General features: G+C 39.2%; 1 protein-coding gene across 2 annotated transcripts in view; it reads right to left on the bottom strand.

The window, feature by feature from the left end:
- Positions 1-2,666: 2,666 nt before the first annotated feature.
- The window catches only part of SETX (senataxin), a 28,152-nt gene continuing 7,369 nt past the window's right edge, over positions 2,667-23,449 (bottom strand). The window contains exons 10-27 of one of the 2 annotated variants that reach the window (XR_007709009.1): positions 18,467-23,023; positions 17,557-17,656; positions 16,730-16,903; positions 15,852-16,081; positions 15,166-15,333; positions 14,435-14,591; positions 13,496-13,597; positions 12,900-13,012; positions 12,275-12,346; positions 11,256-11,405; positions 10,640-10,747; positions 9,579-9,766; positions 9,121-9,213; positions 8,342-8,506; positions 7,742-7,840; positions 5,266-5,353; positions 2,991-4,713; positions 2,667-2,785 (exon numbers count right to left, since the gene is read on the bottom strand). Coding sequence is in view for 1 of the 2 variants with exons in the window: in XM_035555202.2 (XP_035411095.1) it covers positions 3,910-4,713; positions 5,266-5,353; positions 7,742-7,840; positions 8,342-8,506; positions 9,121-9,213; positions 9,579-9,766; positions 10,640-10,747; positions 11,256-11,405; positions 12,275-12,346; positions 12,900-13,012; positions 13,496-13,597; positions 14,435-14,591; positions 15,166-15,333; positions 15,852-16,081; positions 16,730-16,903; positions 17,557-17,656; positions 18,467-23,023 (7,368 nt within the window). In the remaining variant the exon portion in view is untranslated. Of the gene's footprint in view, positions 2,786-2,829; positions 4,714-5,265; positions 5,354-7,741; positions 7,841-8,341; positions 8,507-9,120; positions 9,214-9,578; positions 9,767-10,639; positions 10,748-11,255; positions 11,406-12,274; positions 12,347-12,899; positions 13,013-13,495; positions 13,598-14,434; positions 14,592-15,165; positions 15,334-15,851; positions 16,082-16,729; positions 16,904-17,556; positions 17,657-18,466; positions 23,024-23,449 lie in introns of those variants that run through there. The other variant, XM_035555202.2, reaches the window with a different exon arrangement.

The raw sequence follows: 23,449 nt of genomic DNA, 5'->3' as shown, positions 1-23,449 counted from the left end.
TATCAGCACTGGAAGGGTGAATTTAGACAAGAGACTGGGAAGAGATGCTGGTGTTCTCGGGGCTGCGTAGGCCTCCCCCTCAGCACCATCGCTCAGCTCCCGTGACTCCCACCCCCAGTGCGAGCGATCACCAGCTCCCAGCATTACTCAGGCATAGGTGCTGCTGCCACCAGCGCACCGCGAAGCAAAACCCTCCCAGCTGTTTTTCCCCAGAGCAGGTTAACGCCTCTGCAAGCGCTCGGCTCCTCTGGCAGGCTGGCAGACTTCTGCGGGTGTAACTGGCAAAGCCACCCTTCCCCGAGCCAGCACCCAGAGCATACTGCACGTACAGTGAAACCTAGGTAAGGAGAACTTCTTAAGAAAGTACCTGTTTGGATATTATCATTAGAGATACGGCTCTGGTTTGGAGCAGTGGCATGGAAAATAATTGGAATAAACTTTAAAAGAGAAAGGAATAAACGAAGTTATGCTAACCTTTACAGGAAAGCCTACTTCATGTACAACCAAAGAATTAAAAAAAAAAAAAATCACAAAATAGCCTAGTGCTTACAAGACATTTTCCCTTCTTAATGGTACCAGTGACCAATAGCACCACACAGGGAACTGGTTTTGCACTGAGAATTAAGATGCCAGGCTTAGAAGAAGAACGAAAGCCTCTGTGTAAGAATTTGAACATTTCTTCCAAAGTTTTTTTGGCACAAATTCCAATTAAACTGCTTTCCATTAACTTGCGTTGAATATATTCTTTACTCATTTTTCCAACTTTTACTCTGTGAAAGAGAACGATCACTGAACAACCTCCTCTGTCATTGCTTCTGAGATAACATTTAATGAATAAAGCAACCTACACTCACAGCTTACAGACTGCCCATCACTACTAAGTATTTTAAACACACAATGGAAACAGCAGAGAAGTTATCAAAAACTATCTGATCTGTTTGTTCCTCAACACAAATTTTATTTGTATCCCTAAGAAATGTGCTTTCAATTAGAGTTTGCCTGTTTTTAACACATTATGGATATAAAAGATGGTTAAAAAAAAAAGTTAATTAAAACTACAAACCTAATCTGAGTGATATGGGAAAAGCGTTCTAAGTGCAAACCACTCCAACGTTTTATTCCATAATACACCCGTAATGATACAGACTGATACAGTAGGATTAAGCTACTGCTGGAAGATCAACAACTTACATCAGACAAATAAATCTAGGATTACATGAGAAAAAAATTTGAGCCCCTGACCATGCCTCAAAGACGATTTATGGAAAGAGACAGGAATTATGAAGTTAGATGATTTACTTGCTGTGCACACAATACAAGAAAAATGAAATGTTGAAACAAAATTCCTTCCAGCACGTACTAAGTACCGTTCTCAGAAGAACACATTCTGAAACACAGACTATTTAAGCAGAAAGAAAACAAGAAGAAAGGTCTCAGAGAAAATTCCCTTGACCAAGGTCTGTTTAATGGCCAGAAAAGCATCTCCTCATTCACGCTGTTGGCAGCTTTGCTTTACTTACACAAAGGCAGACTACGTGGCTTCCACAGCTATGGGATCTTACGGCAGCTTGCAGGCTATGGGATCTTACGGCAGCTTGCAGAACAGCAGCCTTTTTAACGTGCTAAGAAATAGGAGGCAGGACAACAGGGCCCTGACAAGAAGGTTTCAAAGACAACAGTGTTTTAAAGTATTCCTATTAACATAAAGGGAGATAACACCTAGGGATGGATTCTGTGAAGTGGGAGTGACAGTGTCCGATTCCTGACACTCAGATTTGTTCGGGCAGCCTTCCTTCTCGCACAAGGTGCCCAACATCAACGAAGAGTCACGGCAGTTTTAGAGGCACGTATACTGCTGACAGGAGAAGGTCAGGGTTCATTGAAGCAATTAAGATTGCACCATGGTGAATAACGAAAGCTGAGCACTGCACACACATCCCCATTTCACTTCACAGGCATCTCAAAGGCCAGAATTCTCCCCTATTATCTTAAATGCTCTGCATTACCCAGCACAATGAGCTGGACACAGACAGCAACTAAGGCCTCCCAACACACCTACAGCACAGTTGGTGCTGGTAAAGCACATTTGTTCTGGGCTCAGATACATCAAGCACACAAGTTACACTGGCAGCAATCACCATCCACCTGCTATGTGGCTTTTTGTTCGTCAGGCCACCTGCCTATCACTGAACTGGACCACACACATTGCTTTGGAGGGGGTTAAATAAAAGAACAAAGGTAACACTCATCATTGCAATGAATGTGTCAGGACAGAAACATAAATAAGATTATGCTTAAACTCTGGCCAGAAAAATCTGGCAGCTCATTCCCTGAGGGAAAGCCACTGCCGCTACAGAACCAAAACCACCCTCACATACTGCTTAAATGTTTTTCAGCACATCGGCGTACCAGAACCTGCTTCCATTACGTGACAGGTCTTTATTCTCAGGCGCAAGATTCACTTACCAGAGCTCACGCGCAAAGGTAAGATTGATGGTTTCCTTCTAGGTCTCAGAGCATCAGGCCTCAGCACAAAAGTCAGGCACAGTACAACTGTCCCTTCTCGACTCACTGCTAGAAAGGGACAGCAGGATACTGCCGGCACGTAACACACAGGATTTTGACACAAATGCCTGGAGGCAGCAGCCTGGCTTTGCATGCAATGCACCCGACTTGTGTTAACGCAGCCTGGTGCCACATCCTGAGGCAGAAGCACACGAGACCCTCTCCATGCACAGCTCTGCACACAGGAAACGTTGCTGTTCGCTTGCTTAGGACAGACGCGCTGTATTCCAGAAAAGAAAAAAAACACACTTCATTCTTAGGAGAAATAATTCCACTTTTATTTGAAATGTTAATGATGAGAGGAAGACTTTCTTAAAAATAGTTTTTTCCCCCCCCACACCCCATTTTACTGGTTTTATTTTTTTTAAATCAATACTGTGGAAAGAATACAGTAATACCTAGAATAAACCACTTGCCCTTTTTACCTGTGTAGATCTTCAAGAGCTCTATCCAAAGAAACTCAAGTGTCATCATCAATACGTGTTAACTAGATCTTTGACTAAGATTCCACAGTCCTGTTGATTATTCATCACAAGGACTCACTGGGCCCAAACAAACCTCATAGGCTTTAATCTGCAGTTCGTGCTGCCGCTACAAGAAGAAAAGGATTCCAGCTGACAGAGCAGCAGCGAGAGCAAAACTCAAGGCACATTTGTATAAATGAAAGCTCTTCTGTTCCTATAAAAACAGGCAATAAAATATACAAAATAAGTAGAATTATCTCCATTCAACCAATGTAAATCTGCCTTCAGTCTTCCCTGAGGCACTAGTGGAACATGAGGAAGACTCACTGTTACCACATTTTCAACATTCACTCTTCACTATTAAATAAATTAGACTTACTAGTGCAAAAGGGAAAAAAGAATTCTGGCTGTTTTTTTCCTTTTTTGTGTGGGGACTTTTTTCATTCGTTTTATCTTTATTTCTTATTTTTTGCTTTGCTCCTGTTCTTCATAAAAAAAAGTTACGTCACTAAGAAATATGCATTTGCACAAGGAAACAAGAGGCTATATATTTGCCAAGTTAAATCTTAAAATATTTTTGTATGCTGTACAAATATACATCATTAAACATTTACAACCTTAACTTCCTAGCTGACAAAATTCACTGCCATTCCAAGCAATGCAGCTGCCCAACTTCTCTCTTCAACAGCTCAAAGCTATTAACTGTCAGGTACGAAGTCCCCTTCACAATTCGGGACTGGATGTGAAAAAAGATGGATCTACTGACAGTAGTAGTATCACTGTAACAGAGCTGTACCAAATATTTTAAAATACATTCTTTGCTAGATAGAAACTTGGGAAGAGACTTTCAGTAGTGAGCCATTATTGAAGGTACTAGAAGTCAGTGAAAGGTCTTTCTTCGCTTGGCACTGTTTGAGTCTGTGTTCTCTGGTGGCAGCTCTGATGTTCTCCTCGTTAAAGCACGACAGTCTTTGTTCCCCTTACTGCTATTACATTGACCTCCTTCATTGATGGCTTTTGAATTGTCTTTTGGTAAAGGAGCTTTCCTGTCACCCTCCTGCTGAGCTGCATAAGGCAACATTGAAGGCGTGTCACATTGTCCCATTGTTTGCTGGGGCTTCTTAGAAGTTTCTGTTCTGGAAATCTGATCCCTGGAAGCTGAGGTCACGTCCAAACACTGTTGTGACGTTGATCCTGGATTGCTCTGGGCTAACCGACTGCTGTCTTTTGGGACCTGTTCCTTCCCTTTTGTTTCAGTCCTACTGGCCAGACTTGCCAGCCTTGGGTCCCGTGGTTTCTCTTGATCAGCAGGGAGCGCTGCAACCTCCACCGGTGAGGAGACACTGGCTCGCCTGGACTCTGCAGCCTGAGCCCCCTGCAGCTGCTGAGGCCCTCTGCTTGCTTGCAGCGCTGCATGGCCGGGACCAGCAGTGAGTTCCCGTGGGCTGCTGACCTCATTCGGGTTTGCAAGCTCACCCCTCTTGCTGCCGGAAGAACAAGCCTGTGCTGGAGGAGCCTTCTTTGCCTCTGCTTTGGTGGGCGGCTGCCCAGCACCCCACTTCTGTGCTGTTGGTTTGAGCTTCAGAATCTTAACAGCATCTTTCTTGTAGCTTTTGTCTGACGTCTTGATAATAGCACCTCTCCTCTGAGCATCCTGAATCAACTCATTCCAGTCTTTATTTTCCTTTAAAATAAAGGAGAGAAAAAGACAACCCCACCCACACCAGAAGAAAATATTTATCAGAAGGAAATCAACACATATGGACAGAGGTGTCAGAAGATGCACAACTCCTTTAATCAAGGTACCCAAAACGTAATGGAAATCACTTATGTTCCTTCCGGAATGGAAGGATCTAAAGTTTCTTGTGCAAAACTCTGGCTGCTGTAACACTAGGAAAGTACTTTCAGCAATCAGTGAACTAACCTTTAAGTGACAGTTTCTGTATTTGTGCAGGCCAAGAGAGTTCCCTCAGAGCATGAAACGTGGTTTTAATGCCCTCTAGTGGTGTAGCTAACACCCCTTGACTCAGAAAAAGAATAAAAATCAAGTACTGTAAGATATCAAGTCTATTCAAGAGCACTCCTTGTGCATTTCATTCGGCCTTTATAGTCCACCAAATATGTAGTTCTTTTCCAGAAACATCTGTTTCAAAAAGTACAAGTGAAGACACCTCAAAAACTGACTTGACCTAAATGGGTAGATCACAGAAGATCATCTGATTAACACTGTACCCACCATGAGCGTTTTCAGTCTTCCAAGGATGAAGAGGCTGAATCTAGCTCGGGTAATTGTAACATTCAGACGCTGAAGACTTGCCAGAAACCTAAAAGACAAAACAACATTAAGCTCCTAAAATACTTCTTGAAAGAGACTTGTAAGTTATAAGAAAAGAGATAATATTCAGCTTAAGTGAAATGAAGGTAACAAAAGCAGTTACAGAGAAAACAGTTCATAGCCAACTTCCAGATCCCATTGCAGTGTCCCTGCTTCACATGCAGGGCTTTGCTTGAATTGCATTTTCATTCTTTAACCACTCTGATTCCTTGCAGGGAATTCCAGTTCTTTCCAACTCTTCCTATCAATGTTTCCTTTCTTAGTGCAAATCCACCCAGTGCCAACTGCTGCTTCCTTAAATGTTCCTCAAAGTACAGAAGACATCAACCTTACTTCACCAATCAAGACTAAGTTTCTTTTTGACTTGAACTGAAATAGATTAATAATATTTGGCACGATTAATGGGAATTTTTTTGCTGAAATACTGAACACTGGACTTGAATATTTTATTTCAAAGGTGACCTGCACTGGAAAAACATGAAGGAAGACTTGCTTTGTCATGCTTCAAGATCTGAAAAGTACATTGCTTGCAGAAGAAAATTTTCATATTGTGATTATCAGAGTACCTAGCCTGTTTCTGTGGGACCACCAACCAAGGTACTAAAACCTAAACAGATAAATGTTTAGTGTATTCCTAAACACTGATTCCTCTTATGGCTTGTTTACCTAAGCTCCCAACAAATCTTCAGGATTTTTCAGAAAAGAAACACCAACAGTTTGTGAAACATTTCTTCTCTAATGAAAAAGCTCTCAAAATGCACAGCTTATTCTATACTAACAAAGTTTGCAATTCAAACCCAAGTTTTTGTACAAATTAATTTAAATAGGTACAACATCAATACCTGATACTGTGGTCAAGGCACTGAGACCTGCCATTCAGCAAGTTCACAACCCCTGAGCAAAGACTGCAAAAGTCCCAGAACCACCCCAGAGGACTTGGCCAGGGCATGAAAAAGGACAGAGAGGCAAGAAGAGGAGCAGATTAGTGGATCCAGCAGCAGAGATGATTTAGTTCTATAGGTCTTCTGGTGGAGAAATGGTCTCAAAAGAACACTTAATATTCTTATAAGCTTTTAAAATTGAAAGATGACAAGATGATTGTCTCAGGAAAGGAAAAAAATCAAAAACTTTGTTATTTCTTGAGAGTTTTCTGCACTCTTGCAAGTTACCTTCAGAGTAAATTTAATGCTGGACTAGCAACCTTGGAGACCAAAATACTTTGCTCAGCTACAAGCTGATCAGTAATGGTGATGCAAACTTTCCCACTGCACCTTGCCAATGACACCTGACCTTGTAACAGAGACGTCCAAGTCATCGGCACGTACAGCTTCTAGGGCATTGTATTGCCAAAGCTTTATTACATAAACCTTCAGGGCAGTAAGTTGGAAAGTTTTCTTCTGAAAGAACAGATAGAGGTTAAGTCCTAGGCCAGCCAAAACCATTGGCAGATTCTAGCTGCCTTCAGTTTCCAAACTCAATCAACTAGATTAAGACATCTCCAAAAAGCATCATTGCTTACTATACAGTTTGGGTCCTTTTCCTTCCCAAAGCAGCATGGGTCAGCACAATTACAAGCCCTCTATCTAACAATTAGGAAATTACTATCAGAAAAGCTTAAATGGCTTAGCAAAACTTAGTGCGAAAACAAAGACTTCTGTTTATGTGGACAACTGTCGCATAGATTAACTTAAAAGCTAACGCACTATAAGAAAGCACATTTCTACTGCCATTTTTAAACTAAATTAACAACTGCTGTAGCAGTTTGGGGGATAAACAGCTTACTTGGTATCTAGATCCTTCTATTTCAGATAGGAAAATCCTATATAAATGATCAAATCTGCAAGCTTGAATCAGAACTTTCTGCAAATCTCAACTCAAGCCCATTGCTCTGTGAATCAAAGATGCAGCTGCTCTGATCACACTCCTAACAGCCTATGTAACTAGGCAGCAGTACTTTTACAGACAGAATGCTACATTATCAGTAAAGTGACAGTCACAAAAAATAGGATTTAATTTTAAGAGAGCAGCATTCTGAAAGTTACAATATAGAACAAAAGATACAAAAAGACTGCAGCAGTACTACAGATACAAGTTCCCAAGACCGATCCTGCCACAACAAAACAGTGACAGGCTAAGACAGACATGCAAATTCACCAGCATATAATGCAGAACAATGCTTAGCAATTTCCATGTCCCTTTTGTTTGGAGATCCCAATCCAGTAACATCAATTCACGCATTACAGTAACTTCTAATCCTCTGGCTGTAGTGACTTGTTCTCTAATAACTTTTCTACTAATCATATTTAAAATACAATGGCAATATAGATGTAGAGTGTCATTAGATATGGGACTTGCAAAGCACTGAAAAAAGTCATACCCAATTGATCCTCTAGCGCTGTTTGCCCGGACACACGTCACTATGATGCAGTCTTTCTCTCGTCCCTGGAATGCATCCACTGTATCTACTTCTCCTGGGCTGTTGAAGAAAAAAATATCGAACAGTTAAATTGTTAGTTGGATTTTTAAGCAACACACTGACGCAAATGCCCTAAACTATTCCGAATGATCAACTGTCAAAATTATCCAGACCAAAGTTTCTGATTCTAAACTTGAAAAGATTTACTGTATGAACATAAAGGAAAATTTGCTTTGCTGAGGCCAGGATCCTTGCTGAAAAGCTGTTTGGTTCCACACAGGTTGGAACCATGGAACCATAGGTTGGAACCAAGGAAAATATAAAGTCTGCTTTACTCAAAAAAGCAATATAATGAAAGCACAAATACAACCAGTAACTAAGAAAAGGCCATGTCAGTTTTAAGAGGAAAGGCTTGGAACGTCCCCGTCTGAAGGCCTAACCAAGTTCCGATTTTGGCAGTATAGAGACAAGTTTGAGAGTTTTTGCTGTGATATTAAGAGGACGAAGAAAGAACTAACAGGCAAGAGCTAAGACCCATTTGAAACCTCATGGTTTCTTTACCTGTTATTCTTAAACACTCTGTCCAGTTCTTCTTGAATTTTCTTCTTCTGTGCGCTGTAAGGGGTAATTATTCCAATGCGACGAAGACCCAGATCCTTCCGTTTTTCTTTAATTGTTTTAATTAATTCTATCACCAGCTTTACTTCCTGGGGATTACTAAAAGACCTAGACAAGAAAGAATGGAAACATTAAAGAATTATGTTTGACAGCTTTCAAATTCGACTCTTCAGCCCAACTGGAAGGCGAATTGTGAGTCAAAGACCCTATTTTGAACTTTTGGAACCCCCTTCATATATGTGCTCAAAGACCTTTCCAACAGGCCCTGACAAGGGACTAACAATGAGAAATGCTAGCAGTGAAGGGCTGTTTCATGTTTCCTTAAAACTATACAGCTTTGTTTGTCTTACAGAATATACAAAGGGGAGGACTGAGCATGCCATCTTCTGGCCTTACCAAGGCATGCAGCCGTGAAAAGCAAACAACTGTTTAAAAAAATAATCAGAAAGTCAAACTGTTACTAGAGTTAGCAGAGACTGTCTGCTAGATGCAAGTGAATCCTGACAGCCAAATCAGGATTAAAACTAGTTTCATATCAAAATTAACACCTGCTTTTAGTAAAAAAAAAAAAAAAAAAAAAATCCATAAATTAAATCAAATTGAAAATGCAGTTCTAGCTACCTGATGCATATTGGGAACAATACAGGAAAGAAGACAATGCTTCTGCAGTTAACTGATGCTCAGCAAATCTAAAATTTGGTAGAGTGGATTGCAGGACTTACTCATTGTCTCGCTCCTCACGACCATCTCCTACATCAAAAACAAGATAGGGCTGGAATGGCCAGTCTGAAGAACATCTGTTCTCTTCTGTTGCTCTGTAAACAACAATCTTAACACTAAGTAACCACAAAAAAATCCTAAAAACTGATACATTATTTATTTCTTATCAGTATAAATTACCAGCAACCTTCAGCTTTTATCCAGAGTCCTTAATTTTCACTGTTACCTGCATATACTGAGACCTAAAAATCAGCTCCGTGTAGTAAGGAATATGCTCCGTTGTAAGTGATCTAGTTAACTTAAGTATCTAGCATTAAGAGACAAAACGCAGGTTGTCTTCCATTAAGCAACTTCCCCCACAACCCCAAGAGTTTTTAGACTAAAAAAAAAAAAAAATCCCGATTTGAAACCCTTCTCTGAAGTCCCCCCTGCTCAGAAATCAGAACAGAGCGCTACTCACTTGTCTGTCTTTAGAGCCCTTCCATAAACATAATTGGATGGGAAAAGGCAGATGTCAGGGTGCATCCTGTACTGCACAGTCAGCTGCACAACTGGCAGACTTCGTAAAACATTCTTCTGCACTTGCTCTTCCAGGTGTCTGTGCAGGCGTGCCATCAAGGACTGGTCGTAGCCATAATCTTGAGCTTTCTGCCAGAGAGAAAGCGTAAGTGATTTCTGTGGAATTCGGTCCCAAACTAACACTAGGAATTTGCTTTCTGGACTTGAAATCATTTGGTATTTTCTTTTGAAGTTCTAAATCACTGATTAAATTACTTGCACTTCAGTTTATTTGTCTTACTAACTCGCTAGGTATCGCCAGCATAAATCTGAATTTTGTCAGTGTAGTCTTCAGCAAAAGAACTTTCATTTCTGAGTCATAACATACTAAAATTTGAAGCGCAACAATAATGAAAAGCAAGATCTTCCAGGTGGGATCTCTCTAAACAAGCACTCAGCATCCAGAAAATTTGTGTTTCTAGAAAAGGCAGTCTGCTTTAACTCTTTTCTTTACCAGATGTTCAAAACACCTCCTTACTGTTGGATACAAGAAAGTGTTTCTGTGTTTTCATCCTTAGAAGGCATCTGTAGGGTGAGGAAGTCCCCACACAAACAGGTAGCGTTCATCCTCCATTCCTTAAGGAACGTGATGCTGGCTGAAGCTCACATAATGATATAACAGAGCCTGCAGCAACAAAATCCATCACAAAGCACTAAGCTGCACTGAAGTTTGTGTTGTAGTAGCTGTTCTTACTGGTGTATGAAATTAGTTTGAAGCTATGCCAGGTAAGCTACGGAAGTTGCGCCCACACTTATACATTAGCTTTACTCAAACATCTGAAGGCAGCATTGATACGGTCTCCACGTAGCAGACTAAACAAGAATTACTCGGCAGTGTAAAATGCTGTAATTTGATACATACTGTGATGTGCCTCCAAAGTTGTCTTTTACCCTTTTATATATTTTTCATACTGTTCTTATATAATACCCAATAGATAGTAAGAAAAAAGTTTGAACACTTACTACTGATTTTACAGTAGGAGGGAGCTGTCTGGGATCTCCAACAAGGACGAGTTTATTACAGCGATGAATCAGTGGAATCAGCGTTTCGACCTCACAGGACTGCCCTGCCTTTTGTATACGTAAACAGGACAAAAAAGTAGAAGTTGTAAGAAAAAGAGTGGAAGCAAGCATGGTAAGTTTCCTGTAATACAGTCAGAACTAACCCTGGAAAGCTTATTAAGTTTTCTAAAAAAAGAAAAAAATAAATGGAGTTTTCATTAGGGAAAAATCCTTCTAAACAGACTTTTCTTTTATTACTAAGTAGGCAGAGTTTTCCAAACATAAAAATATAACCCAACCATGTAAACATCTCTACAGCACCACTTCAGCCACAATTTTTAAGTAAAAGATGTCTGCCATTAAGGCACCAAAGAAGTCAGCAAAAGAAGCAATTAGTAGTTACTTTTTCTTCTCACTGCGCTACGTGGCAGGACAGGCTGGTTACCAGATAAAATGTGGGGATGGGGCAGTCAACCCAGAACATATTAGAACAGCAGCCAGTCTCAAGTAACCTAAGCAGAGAACAAGGCAGACTTTAAACATGGAACAAGCTGCAAGTCTAAATATCTTTACTGACCTCATCCACGATGACACAGCTGAAAGGATCAAGTCCTTGCCGCCAAAAAGCATACTCCATGAGATTTCCTCCGCTGGTGCTCAGCGTGCAGCAGATTATGTCGGACTCCAAGATGATATCTGCCTGTACTTTCTGAGAGTGTCCCCGAACCTTCAAGTACAACAGGACACCGTGTCTCCTCTTTTCTTTTAGTGTTTTTGAATCAACTTAGAGCAATTTCTAACTGCCTGGACAATTCTAACTGCCAAACAAATCATTTGTATACATCAACCCAGTGGAACTCATCTCCATGACTACAAACAAAAGTCACAAAAGTCAGCTTGACTGTTACTCTCACTTCAAAATCACAGATTTGTGCTGTTGGGGTGGCAAACTAGAAAGAATCCCTTTACCTCTACCTTCTAGACACAACATCTGTGAGCAGTTTAGTTTGCCATCCCACTCGTTGCTCTAAGCCTCCACAACCCTGAGGGTTAGCATATCGTCAATCTTTTGCAGTTTTTGCTACTCAGCCTTAATGTCTGTTTTCTATCAGTACCGATTTCCACTTTCAAACCTCTCTTTCCACACCCAAAAATCTTCTTCAGCCACCACTTTTCTTAGAAAGGCTTAAACATATCTCAGCTCCAGTAGGACCACAAGGGACTTGAAAGCAGGGACGAAGATAGATCCTAGTACATGAGGATAGTGAGTACATTTTTATCATCTCCTTTGTGCAATATGCTGTATTTCCTTTTAAATTCACCCTCATCTGTTGAGTGAATCATCACATCCATTTTTTCCCCTCCCCAAAACAGAGCCAGAGCGCACCTGTACCTCACACCAGACTAAACATAACTTACTCAGCTTATCTCCTTATCTCAGCTTATCTCCTTATCTCTTTACTTACTGCTCGATTTACAAAATGCTCCCAGCTATGTCAAATCCAACTCTACACCACACCACAATTAAAGGATACCGAGTATACAAATACATTAGCTGAGGTTTAATCAAGAGCTGCCCTGAAAATAAATTCCTACCTCCTTTAGTTGAGAAGCAAGCTGTTGTCTCTCCTTTGAAAGTCTGCCAATTTCATCATCTATCATTTGATTCTATGTAGGCAAAAAAAAAGAAGAAACCACATAAATATGAGGAATAATTAACACATATTTGCTATACACCTTTTTTCCTTCCATACTCAATACTACATTCTCACATTTCTGTGCAACTAGAAAAATGGTTTACCACTAAAAAAACCCTACAATTTCAACATAAATGTCTATTTTTAAAGCAACTAAATTGAAAATTCTAAGTGTAAAACATATCCCAAAGTCTCAGATATTAGGTTGTCTTACTAGTTCCATGTGAACAAAAACAAAGCTTTGAAGTAAACAATGACTTTAAATCATTAAGCCTTATAAATGTGGTTACACTGAAATTAAGTGGTGATAAAACCAAAAGATGACTATTCAGCCCTAGAGCCATAGGTTCCACGACTGAGCAGCTGAAAATACTAGTGTAAACAGACAAAAAAAATCCATGATATAAAAGTTCCTCATTCCATTTCAGAGATGGCTTAAAGGAAGAGTTCTTGACTCTTTGGATACAATTTTGAATATAAAAAAACACGAACAGGATTAAAAATACTATCATCTTATTTATTACCTCTCTCTTTTCACATCTGTGCATGGCACGCTGACGAGACAGCGTGTCCAGCTTTTGATCCAGAGCTGCTTTTTTCTTCTGAATATCCTGGTCACGGTCACCTGGCTTTCGTTCTATAAAAAATGAAGGAAAACATGTAGAGGGAGTACAACAACTGTTACAATAACAGCGTTAAGTCATTAAGAATGAATGGACAAACTCATTTTTTGTCGCAGTTTCCCTATTATAACCTTATTTGGGGCAGTAAAACGAAGACAATACACTTTTCTTGATTCCAACTGTAGCTCTCAAAAGCTGCATAACTGGATTGTTTAAAAGTGATGGCTTTAACACATTTTAAAAAAAACATACAAAACTTAGCGTTGCTTAATTTCTATGCTTTTGCTTAAATTTTAGGCTGTATGTATGCTGACATTTTCCCAATAAGACTGAGAAAAATAATGCTTATGAAGCACTGTGGTATGACGTGCCATGCTGTGGAAAAAAAAAAATCTTTTACCCAATCTACCTTCTTAAAGGGCACATAGTCCCAAGTGCCCCAGGTACATAACATTATCTAGAAAACTGAAGGAAAGTCTGATTTGCATGTTACTTACTCATTCTGTGTTCAACTTGCTTGTCCAGGCTAAAACCCCGGACTTCACTGTTGATCGATTTTTCGGCACCCAGTCGCACTAATTTGATATCACCACAGTTTCCTGTTTACAAAATCAGAGTCAAAAAATGTTTAGATTTCTCTAAGCACCTTTTCACTTCGGTTTGAGAAGAAAAAAGAAAATGTAATCATATCATGGATACCAAACAAGGCTTTTCCTTTTCTGCTTTTCAGGGGACCGCAACAATTTGTACTAATCTAAATGCAGGAACAGAAAAATTCAGTAATTCCACACTGAGAAAAAGAGATGTTGCCTATGCTTTAGTTGTGCTTAACGGTTAGAAATGTTATCTTGAATCAACAAAACTACCTCTTATTCTCAGGCTTATCTAAAATGTACAGAATTCCTAAGTTAGAAAATATTAGAGAAGTACCATTTAGTAATGCAGTTGGTATGGAATTAACTTCTGGTTAGAAAGAAAGTTCCCACCACCACCATCACAGACTAGATGCCTTGCTCAGAACTCATCTGCTTTGTATTAGCCACAAACTAGAAGGTGAAAAAAGTGAAAAGTTCTGGCACATCAAAATTTTCAGATCATTTAGGGTGATAAGTGAAGTCCAATTTTATTCAATACAATAGTAGTACTGTGTTCATATCCTTAAGGGGTACTTAAGAAGTAGTGACTTCATATTAATACTAAGAGAAGAGGGGCAATGTCTACATATAGACAAAGTACAATTTATTCTTTTTTTTTAAAGTATACCTTTCTGAAAAGCAAATTAAAATCAACAACAGTATGCATGCCAGTCATGTTCTGCAAGAGAAAACAGCTGCCTAGAGCAACACAGAAGTATTATACCTAATCAATTGTTCCAGTTTCTCCTTCTGGTTTTGTCTGTCTAACATAGAAACAGATTTTTTTTAAATAAACCATACCCAAAGGCTCTTGTCTGTTTTGGCATTTTTCCTTAAATGCAACGATGATCTTTTTCATGAGTTCATCAACTGCAGCATTGGATGGTGCACAAACTAGAAAACGGTTTGGCTTGATCTTGGAACTTGTTTTTTGAGTTGTTTTCTCATTCCTAGTGTTCTGTAGATTAATTAACAATAAACCAGAATAGGCTCTTTAGATTGTTTTCACTCATATTTTAAAAGCCAGACTTGTATACTCATCTTGATCAGCATGCAGAGAATAGGTACTATTGTAATTTAATGTCTCTTAAAAGCATACCTGTTGTTATTCAGTGTAAGGCAAGTCAAACATATAAATACTATAAGCACAAATTCCCTTCAACAATTATCTACTTGATGAATCCACTGAATGCTAACGTGAAAACAACTAAATTGGACAGGTCAAATAACACCCTTTAAAATACCTTAGTATTTTGCTGTATTAATGTAGCAAATGTTAATACTACCAATTTACATGTTCAGCAAGAATGTTTTCTTCTAATTTTACCTTCTAAGATCCGTAAAACAAGTGTTTTCCAAAATGTCCAAAAGGTGTTATTTCCACCATTACAGCTTATTCAGTGCTGGTTTAATTCATTCAGCTTAACGAATTACACCGCTAGCAATTACCAGTGTTACACTTCCATTCAGCTATCACTGACTTCTATTGGGAAACCACACACCAGCACGACGAACACATCATATTCACCTACCCCTCTCAAGACACGAGACAGAAGTCCAACTATGGTTTTTGATTTCCCGGTTCCGGGTGGTCCATGAATGAGGCAGATCTTGGGAAGCCCGGGATGTTGCTTTACCATGGCATAAGCTGTCTCAATGGCTCTCTTTTGATCTTCATTGTATTCATTCATATAAAATGCCTGAAGGAACAGACAGGAAAAAAAAATAATGAATTACTTAATCACGATTAAGCCCTCCACGCTCATTTTATATATCTTCAGAATGTTCCCCACCCCCTAGCTAAGACTCAAAAACTCAAAGGACAAAGCTTTTGATTCTACATTTCCTCTAGACGTATATCCGATTCTGACTCAAAAGCGGTGATGAAGATTTTGTCTCCTCTACAAGACTTTAATTTGCATTACCTTCCCCATACTAAGCCTTATTTCCTGAACAGACTCCTTTACCTCTAGCAAGGGAGGGGAAAAAAAGAGAAAGCTGCTTACAGTACAACAGAAACACCTGAACAAGTTCAGCCTCCTCTATCCAACCAATCACCAACTCTGAAAAACTGCCTGACTCAGTGCTTTTTTAAACTGGACTATTTGTACTTGGTTGTCTCCAAAATTAGCATGCAAAACCAGTTTTGCAGAACTCTCAGAAGCCAAGTGCCCACTTGCCATTTTTAACTATCGCTTCTCCTAGGTCCAGAACTTACAGCACTTTCCGAAGCTACAGGCAAGTCTCTTGGACAGAAATCATTGTAACTTGGATTTATGATGGGTTTAGCCAGGGGACTCCTGCTCAGTAGTAGTAGACCTTTGAATGTTCGTTGTGCAGTCACTAGGGAGCCGACCACTACGCACTTCACTTGTTTATTTATGAAGAACGACAAATTGCCTCGAGTTTGCACAGAAAGATGACAGACAGTATGCTGTTCCTTTTGTCCTAAAGTGGGGAAAAACGACAACACATTAACTTAAAGAATATTCAAAATGTTAACTGGAAGATATTCAAACAGGTTATGCAAAGAATTTGTCAGAATCAGGTGCTGCCTTCTATTAGATAGAAAACAACTAATTCTCGGGGGAAAAATACTGCTCTGTAAAATGACTCTGATCATATCAGTCATTCCATTAAGCCAGACCATCGATGTTTTCATCAGGCAGCACCTATCCTGATACTTAGGAAACCTGGTAGTTCACAATGCCAGTTAGACAAGATTGTGAAGGTTTTACGCAATTACATCACAGCAATTCATGGCACTTCGTATCGTACAGTACTGCACTCCTGAAGATGCATGCACAACACTTACTCATTAGTTTCTGCTGTAACACAAAGTATTAACATCTGCATTGAAGTCCATACAAAATGCATGAAAAGCTGGTCTGCAGCCTCAGTTGCTGTTTTTTTTTTTTTTTTTTTTTTTTTTTTTTTTTTTATAAAGCTCCTAGTACAAAATAGGCATGCTGCAATGCTGCAGTGAAAAAAAAAAACAATCTATTTCCTCCAAAGTAAGTGCTATACTACAACCCTCTTCAGCCAGCTTTAACAAAAATAAAAATTGTACCTTGAAATGCTAGCCCGTTTACTTACTAGTTAAACAGCCAGCACGGGAAAATCGTGTCACAAGACCAACGTGATTCACTAGATGGTCCTCCATCTCGCCGTCTTCCCCAAAGGCGTCTTTGCTCTTTTGGACCACCAAAAAGATTAAGTCATCCTCCTTTGGATGAAGCTGCTTTGCCAAATCACTTTCTCGAAAATGAGCTACCCAAAACACATTTAAAAGTTAGAGCTGTGCCTGTTTTCCTTTTACAACAACTTCTTGACTAGTGAAATAGTACAATTAACGTTATATATTTCAGTAATACCTACACCTGATAACTTTTGAAAGCTATAGCAAAATTCCATCCTTATTAACTTCATCCTGCACTCTTCAAGCTTGAACTTTGTAAAGGCAGAGCAAGTCAAGGAGTATTTTATTTACTAAAAGAAGTTACGCGGTGAGGTGGGTATAAAACCAGGAGGTAGTACCACCCAGATTCCTACTACAATGCTGCTTCAATTCTATGACTCAAGACACCACTTTCAGAGCTGAAGAATTGTGGCAGCAAACAAAATGTGTCAGGTTAGCCAGGTGTCAGGTGCTAGAAAACACACCTTAAATTCACACAGTGAATCTATACCCGTATTTTAAAAAAGAAAAGTTAGATATCAGGGCAAAAAATAAGCTGTCACCCAATCTTCCTAAGATTCTTTTAAATTCACGTAAGCAAATTGCCAAAGGCACTCATGCTTATGTCATGTACTTATTTCTACCTACATGTGCTAGCTCATTAATAGGCACTATCTACTTGAAAACAAAAATAGGGTTTTAATTAAAATAATAATTAAAAAAATAAAGAAAAAATAACTCTTACCTATAAAATCTGCCGTATTCAAGTCCGCACAGAAGTTCTGTAAGTGGAAGTAGTAACTCTTCTCTCTTGTCTTCTGGTTTTCTACCCACTCGTGTGCCAGCTGCATATTAGAAAGTAAAAGGACATAAAAATACTTAGAAGGGTTTAGTGATTCAGAAGCATAGCTTATCATGACTCAAAGAGTAAAAATACTAGGAAGAAATAAATTAAAGCTAACATACTGTCAAAGACATAGAAAAGTCTTACCATTTCCTTTCAGCATATGCATACACATTACACATAAACACACACACAGCAAGCAAAATGCTTTTATTTTTCCTGTCATTTTGAATATACTTTCCTTACAAATCCCTTCAAAACAAACATGGGTTTTCCCTGCCTTGCATTTTCACCTTAAATACCAGCATCATCCTGACACCGTCTTCATTTTTTAACATATTTCTACTGGAGAAGTAATGCAATGACTGAGCTTAAAAGCATACAGCTTTTAATTGAAGAAACAGTGCTTTCTATTAAACTATAAAATTGAATTGTTTCAAAAAAATATTACTTAGATTAACCCACCCTCCCACATAAGTTCTCAACATGAATCAAAACATTACATTCTTACTCTTTTACAGAAGCTGTAATTGAAAAACCCGTTTCTAAAACAAAAATTGCTGTTTTAAGCTTTAAATACTATAAAGAGGAACAACTTTCTTTTTTCCTCCTTTTACATGTTACTGTGGATGGGTACAAAAAAAGCCCTTATTATTTGCCCTAAATCATTGCTCTATTCAGATGTGTATCTGAACCGACCAAGGTGACATGATTTTCAGAACATAAAGAAATGTTTTACATTCTCTGTTTATCTCTTTCCAAAGTTTACTGGGGTTAATGAAAAGAAACCAAGAACTAGATAGCTACTTACTGTTTCAAAGGCATTTAGCATCATCAAGGGGAAAAATGTATTAAAGTAGTCATTGTATCCCTGAAATCTGATAGGAACAGAGGCCACTACGGATTGCAGGAGATTACTTGGAGGTCCAAACTGGCTGGAGTTCACAAACATTTCGTAAGTCCACTTTAAGACTTCCTTAACAAAAATACTGTGATCACGTTGCTGAGCACCAAGAAAGGAAGAATATTCTTCTCGGACAGGCCTTCTAGACATATTTGAAGCATTGTTGATATGTACATTTCGTGACTGGAGAACATTTCTAGAAACACAGGGTTGAGGAACATTACTGGAACTTGGAGTCTTGTATGTTTGATTTCCTGTTGGTAGAGCCTTTACATTTGGTGGTCTTACCACAGGTTTTGCTGTGTTCACTTTGTTTTTTGGTGTTGGTGGTTGTTTTTTAACATCTTCGAGATCCTTGCTGAAGGCTGCATTCCGCGAAGAACTTACTGAACTGAAAATTTTGGTAGTGGAAGGCTTTCTTGTTTTAGAAGGTGGCAGGGCAGGCGGCTTGGCAAACAAGTGATCTGATTCTGAATTGGTGGATGAATGCTTACTACAGTACTCTCCTGTTTTTTCCACTTTCTCCATACAGTCTTTGTATTTACATTTCACAATAGTCAAGGGTTCATTCTGCTGAAGCTTTTCAGCAGTTTCTACTTCCATTTCCTCTGTTTTTTTACTAGCAATAGAAGTATCTTCAAAATTTTCCTCCTGGGAACACAACTCCATATCCACAGGATCTAATTGAGTTAAAAATAAATCATCATCCTCCTCCTCACTGTTTTCACTTGGTTTACACCCGTTTTCATTTGATGTTACCATCTCAAACTCAGGCTGGACAATGCAACCTCTTTCTGAAGAGCTATCTTTATCTCCAACAGCTGCAGCAGAACACAGACTTGAAACCATAGGTACCGGAGGAACCACCACATTGCTCTCCTTTGTTTTTCTGTTTGAGTCTGAAGAACTAGGCATTTTAGAGAGATGCGTGGTTTGCACAGCCTCCTTCTTCCCAGAGACACTTTTGATTTGTTCTTTTTCACTGGCAGAGGGACAATAGGTCTGCTCCATTTTTTTCTCTCTTTGCTTTCCAACAGCTCCTTCGACAAATGCCCCATCAAAAAAATTAGCCTTTTGTTTCACAGACTTTGTATCCATTGTGCTAACTTTTTTGCTTCTACTCTCAGAACTTCTGGCAAAATTTTTCACTCTAACATTTTTGTTGGGCCTTGTCTGCCTTAAGAACTGAAGATCTTGGCACGCTAGCATTTTTTTGTTATTTTTTATAGACAAACTCTGAGGTGCAATTAGTTTAACCTTCTGTTTCATTGCAATTCCAACTTTCCCTGCAGCTTTACCATAGCTACGCAATTGAGCTAGACTCTCTAAAGAGCGCTGGGATAATTCAAATGCTTTGCGGGGTGCCTTTTTCAGCCCAAGTTTTTCTACAGTTGACGTTGGTGCAGGACACTGACGAACTTTCTTCGGAGGAACCACAGCTGGTAACGTCCTGCCAGGTTGAGCATTTTTTGATGTAATTTGAAGCAGTTTTTTAGTTTGTGCTGCTTTAAGAACCATTGTTTTAGGACTTCTTTGGATGGTTCTTGCCACCTTAGATTTTGCTGTATTCTTACGTGGGCTCACAGTATTTTTCTTAAGTGCCAACTTCGAAGCTAAAGTGATGTTAGAAGTAGATGCTCTGGGTTCAGTCGATTCTGCATTCAGACCAAAGTCTTTATCAACAGTGCTTTTGTCTGTAAAATTCTCCAGTTGATCTTTTGCATCTCCTTTACTAGAAGATTCTTGCAATGGTGAATTAGCTACTTCTTCTGTATTATCAGCTTCTTTCTGACAAGAAATATTATTTATCTGCTTTTCTGTCGAGTCTGCTTGTTCCATATCATCATCACTTATGTAATCTGTATCATAACCCCATTCATTTGTGTGATCCTTCAGTGAGCTATCTGAATGACTATTATCAACTGATGTTGAAGCACAGTCGTGTTTATACTCTTGAGTTTCTTCCATGCTATATGCTTGAGTATCCTGCCAAACTGAAAAGACATCAGCTTCTGTTTCAAACTCAAAGTACTGAGAGTCACAGTCTTCAAGTGGCAAGGGAGAGCTTGGCATCTTCGATTCTAATGTGTTATCTTTAATATCACGCTGCACTTCTGTTAAAGGCTGTTTTTCAGGACACACATTTTCATTCTTTGTTTTTGTTTCCTCTTGGACAGTGACACCTTTTTCTTCATCAGAAGAGTCTGAAATTATAATGACTTCATTGTCAAGGCAATCTGCATCACAGGGAGACTTGTTACTCTGGGCATCGTTGGAAGACCTTACAGCACCTTTCACTTTCCTTTTAATATCACATACATTATGATGTACTGAGCTTTCTTGACTTGAATCGAAGGGAAAATTGACACCTTTTGCATATGCAGCTAAAGACAATTTACTAAGATCTGTATCAAGCTGTGAGTCTGTTAAAGTATCTTCAGAAACCATCCTCGCAAAATCCTTCTCCTTCTTCCCCACTGAATCACTGTCTCTCTTGAAATATTTTGAAAATACTAACAACTTGTCACTTGATTCACTCTTTGTTAGTGGACTGATCAGAGAAGTGTTGGATACAACCCCCTTATTTTCAGAGCTAGATGGCACATGACCACTTGCCAAATTTTTACCTTTACAGCATGTCTTTGAAATTTGACCATTGCAGTCATAGTTAACTAAGTCACCTAAGTTAGCCTGTCCCTGGTCTGAAGTTTGCATGGTAGGGTCTTTCTTAAACACAGATGTCAAAAATGAACTTGATTGTTCTTGAGTGGATACTTTTTGCAGTAAGGTGTCACTAGTCCCTGAAAGCAAAACATCAACACTTTTGTTTTCTTGCAAGCCAGGCTCATTTTTAGAGGAGCTGAGGCAGTCTAATGGCGTCTCTTTTGTTTCCCGTTTAACAGGAACCTTTCTGTATTGAAAAGCACTTTTCTCCTGCATACTTTCAAAACTCCTTGAATTATCTGCTGATTTTCCATCTTCATACATGGTATTCACTCCCTGATGTTTAAAACAATCTTTTCTGGCGCACAGACCACCAGTGCAACATACACGTTGGTCTGCTTCCGCTGCGCTTGTTGCTGAACTGCAGCTTTTCAAATCATGTGGCGCCATTAGAGGCAGTAGTCCCGGAGGCCATTCAGTTTTCTGTACCTTCATTTTCAAACTCCTAAGCCTATGTGCATCTACTTTAAACTTTGATGAGGAACCAAGAGATACATTTTTCTCCTTTACATCTGAACTGTAAAGGCATTCCGGAGAACCAACACTAGTTTGAGCAGACAGACGCATTGGTGTTACAACAGGTTCTGCTTCACATTTGTTTTCCAACTCTCCACGTCTTCTGAAATCTGAACACTGGGCATTTGGATTAAAACACTGATTATCCATACCACAGTTCCCTGACACAAGATCATTGTTCCTATTTTCCTTAACTTTCCCATACATTTCTGTTGTGAAAGAGTTCTGTTTGCATTCCTGAGGTGTCATGTCATTAGGTTCCTTTTTAATATTCACCAACAGGCAGTTCATGGATGTCCGAGATCTTGAATTTTTAGGTGCATCTTTACATTCCTCTTCCCATGCACTATTTCTTCTAGTGAAAGAGTTCTCTCGACAATCTTCATCCCCACCTTCCTTTGCCATGAAGGCAAATGGTGAACAAAGGCCATCTCTGCCATGTACACCCATCTTATATCCATCACCAGGTACAGACTTCTCTTGCTTCACAGAAACAGGAGGCAAAGTTGTAGAGTTTGCATTGTTTTCCACAGGTACAGAGGCATTTAACGCCCTGCCCTTCATACTTCTTATAACCTGCTTTAAACACATTTGTAATTCCTGAGTTTCTTGGATGTTCAGCTGCCAACCTAAAGATAGATTTCCTCGCAGAAGGAGATTGAGTTTGTCTAGGTATTTCTTGCAAAGAGCATGCTGACCGATTTGATAGCCTTCTCTAAGAAGGCTGCGTATCAACTGTATGCAAGCGTGCTGCACAGAGTTAGAAGCCTGTAAAGATGGACTTCTCGCGTGGTTTCCAGATGCTTTTTCAGTGCACCGTGTAAATGCTATCGCTGGAAGCTTAGCACATCTCACCACTGCTTCCACCCATTCTTGTGAGCTAATCCACAGCAAATGCAGGCACTTTTTATTTCTGTGCAGTTCAATAATTGACACCAGGATCAAGAGAAAAAATTCAGAGACTTTGTCACACTGCCGGATTCTTTCATTGAGAATATCTTTGATTTCTGAGCAGAGGTAGTGAATGACCTCTACTATGTATGCTACACCCAAGTCCTTGAGATCCATAAGTGACTGAACAAATGGGATGAACCACAGAAATGTGCTGTGATGAACACGCATATCTCTGCCAATATCAGACTGAAGCACGCTAGCCAGTGTTTGCATATCTTCATACATATTAGGGCAGTAGTCTGGACAAATAGCAGTTTTCCACCCAGTGTCCTGAAAAAAAAATTTACCATGCATCATTATTCACATCTGCACAGTTTGATCTGCCTTTTTGTTTCCTAACCGTGTTACTCTCTCTCAAATATGTTAATTGATAGCAGATCTCATATCATAAATCAAAATTAAATGAAAGACAAGAAATCAAGATGGAACAAACACACACAAGAAAAATCAGTTCTTAAAGAGTAACCTATGAAGTAAGTGCAGTGTTGGATTTCCTTTAAAAATAATTTAGAACCCTCCAAATATATTATCATACTGGCATAATTTAACCTCAGATAATCAGGTACACTACATTTAACGCCTTTAAAAGATATTATAAATACAATGTTCCAACATTAAGAGAAAAACACACAAATGTTTCTTCTGCTTTTGAAAAAACAAAAAAACAGCACTACAAGTTATGACAATTTTGGAGAA

This window comes from Cygnus atratus, chromosome 19 (assembly GCF_013377495.2).
Source record: "Cygnus atratus isolate AKBS03 ecotype Queensland, Australia chromosome 19, CAtr_DNAZoo_HiC_assembly, whole genome shotgun sequence".
NCBI lineage: Eukaryota > Metazoa > Chordata > Aves > Anseriformes > Anatidae > Cygnus > Cygnus atratus.
Note: the sequence above shows the minus strand (reverse complement) of the source record. Positions and strands in the feature narration are given on the sequence as shown.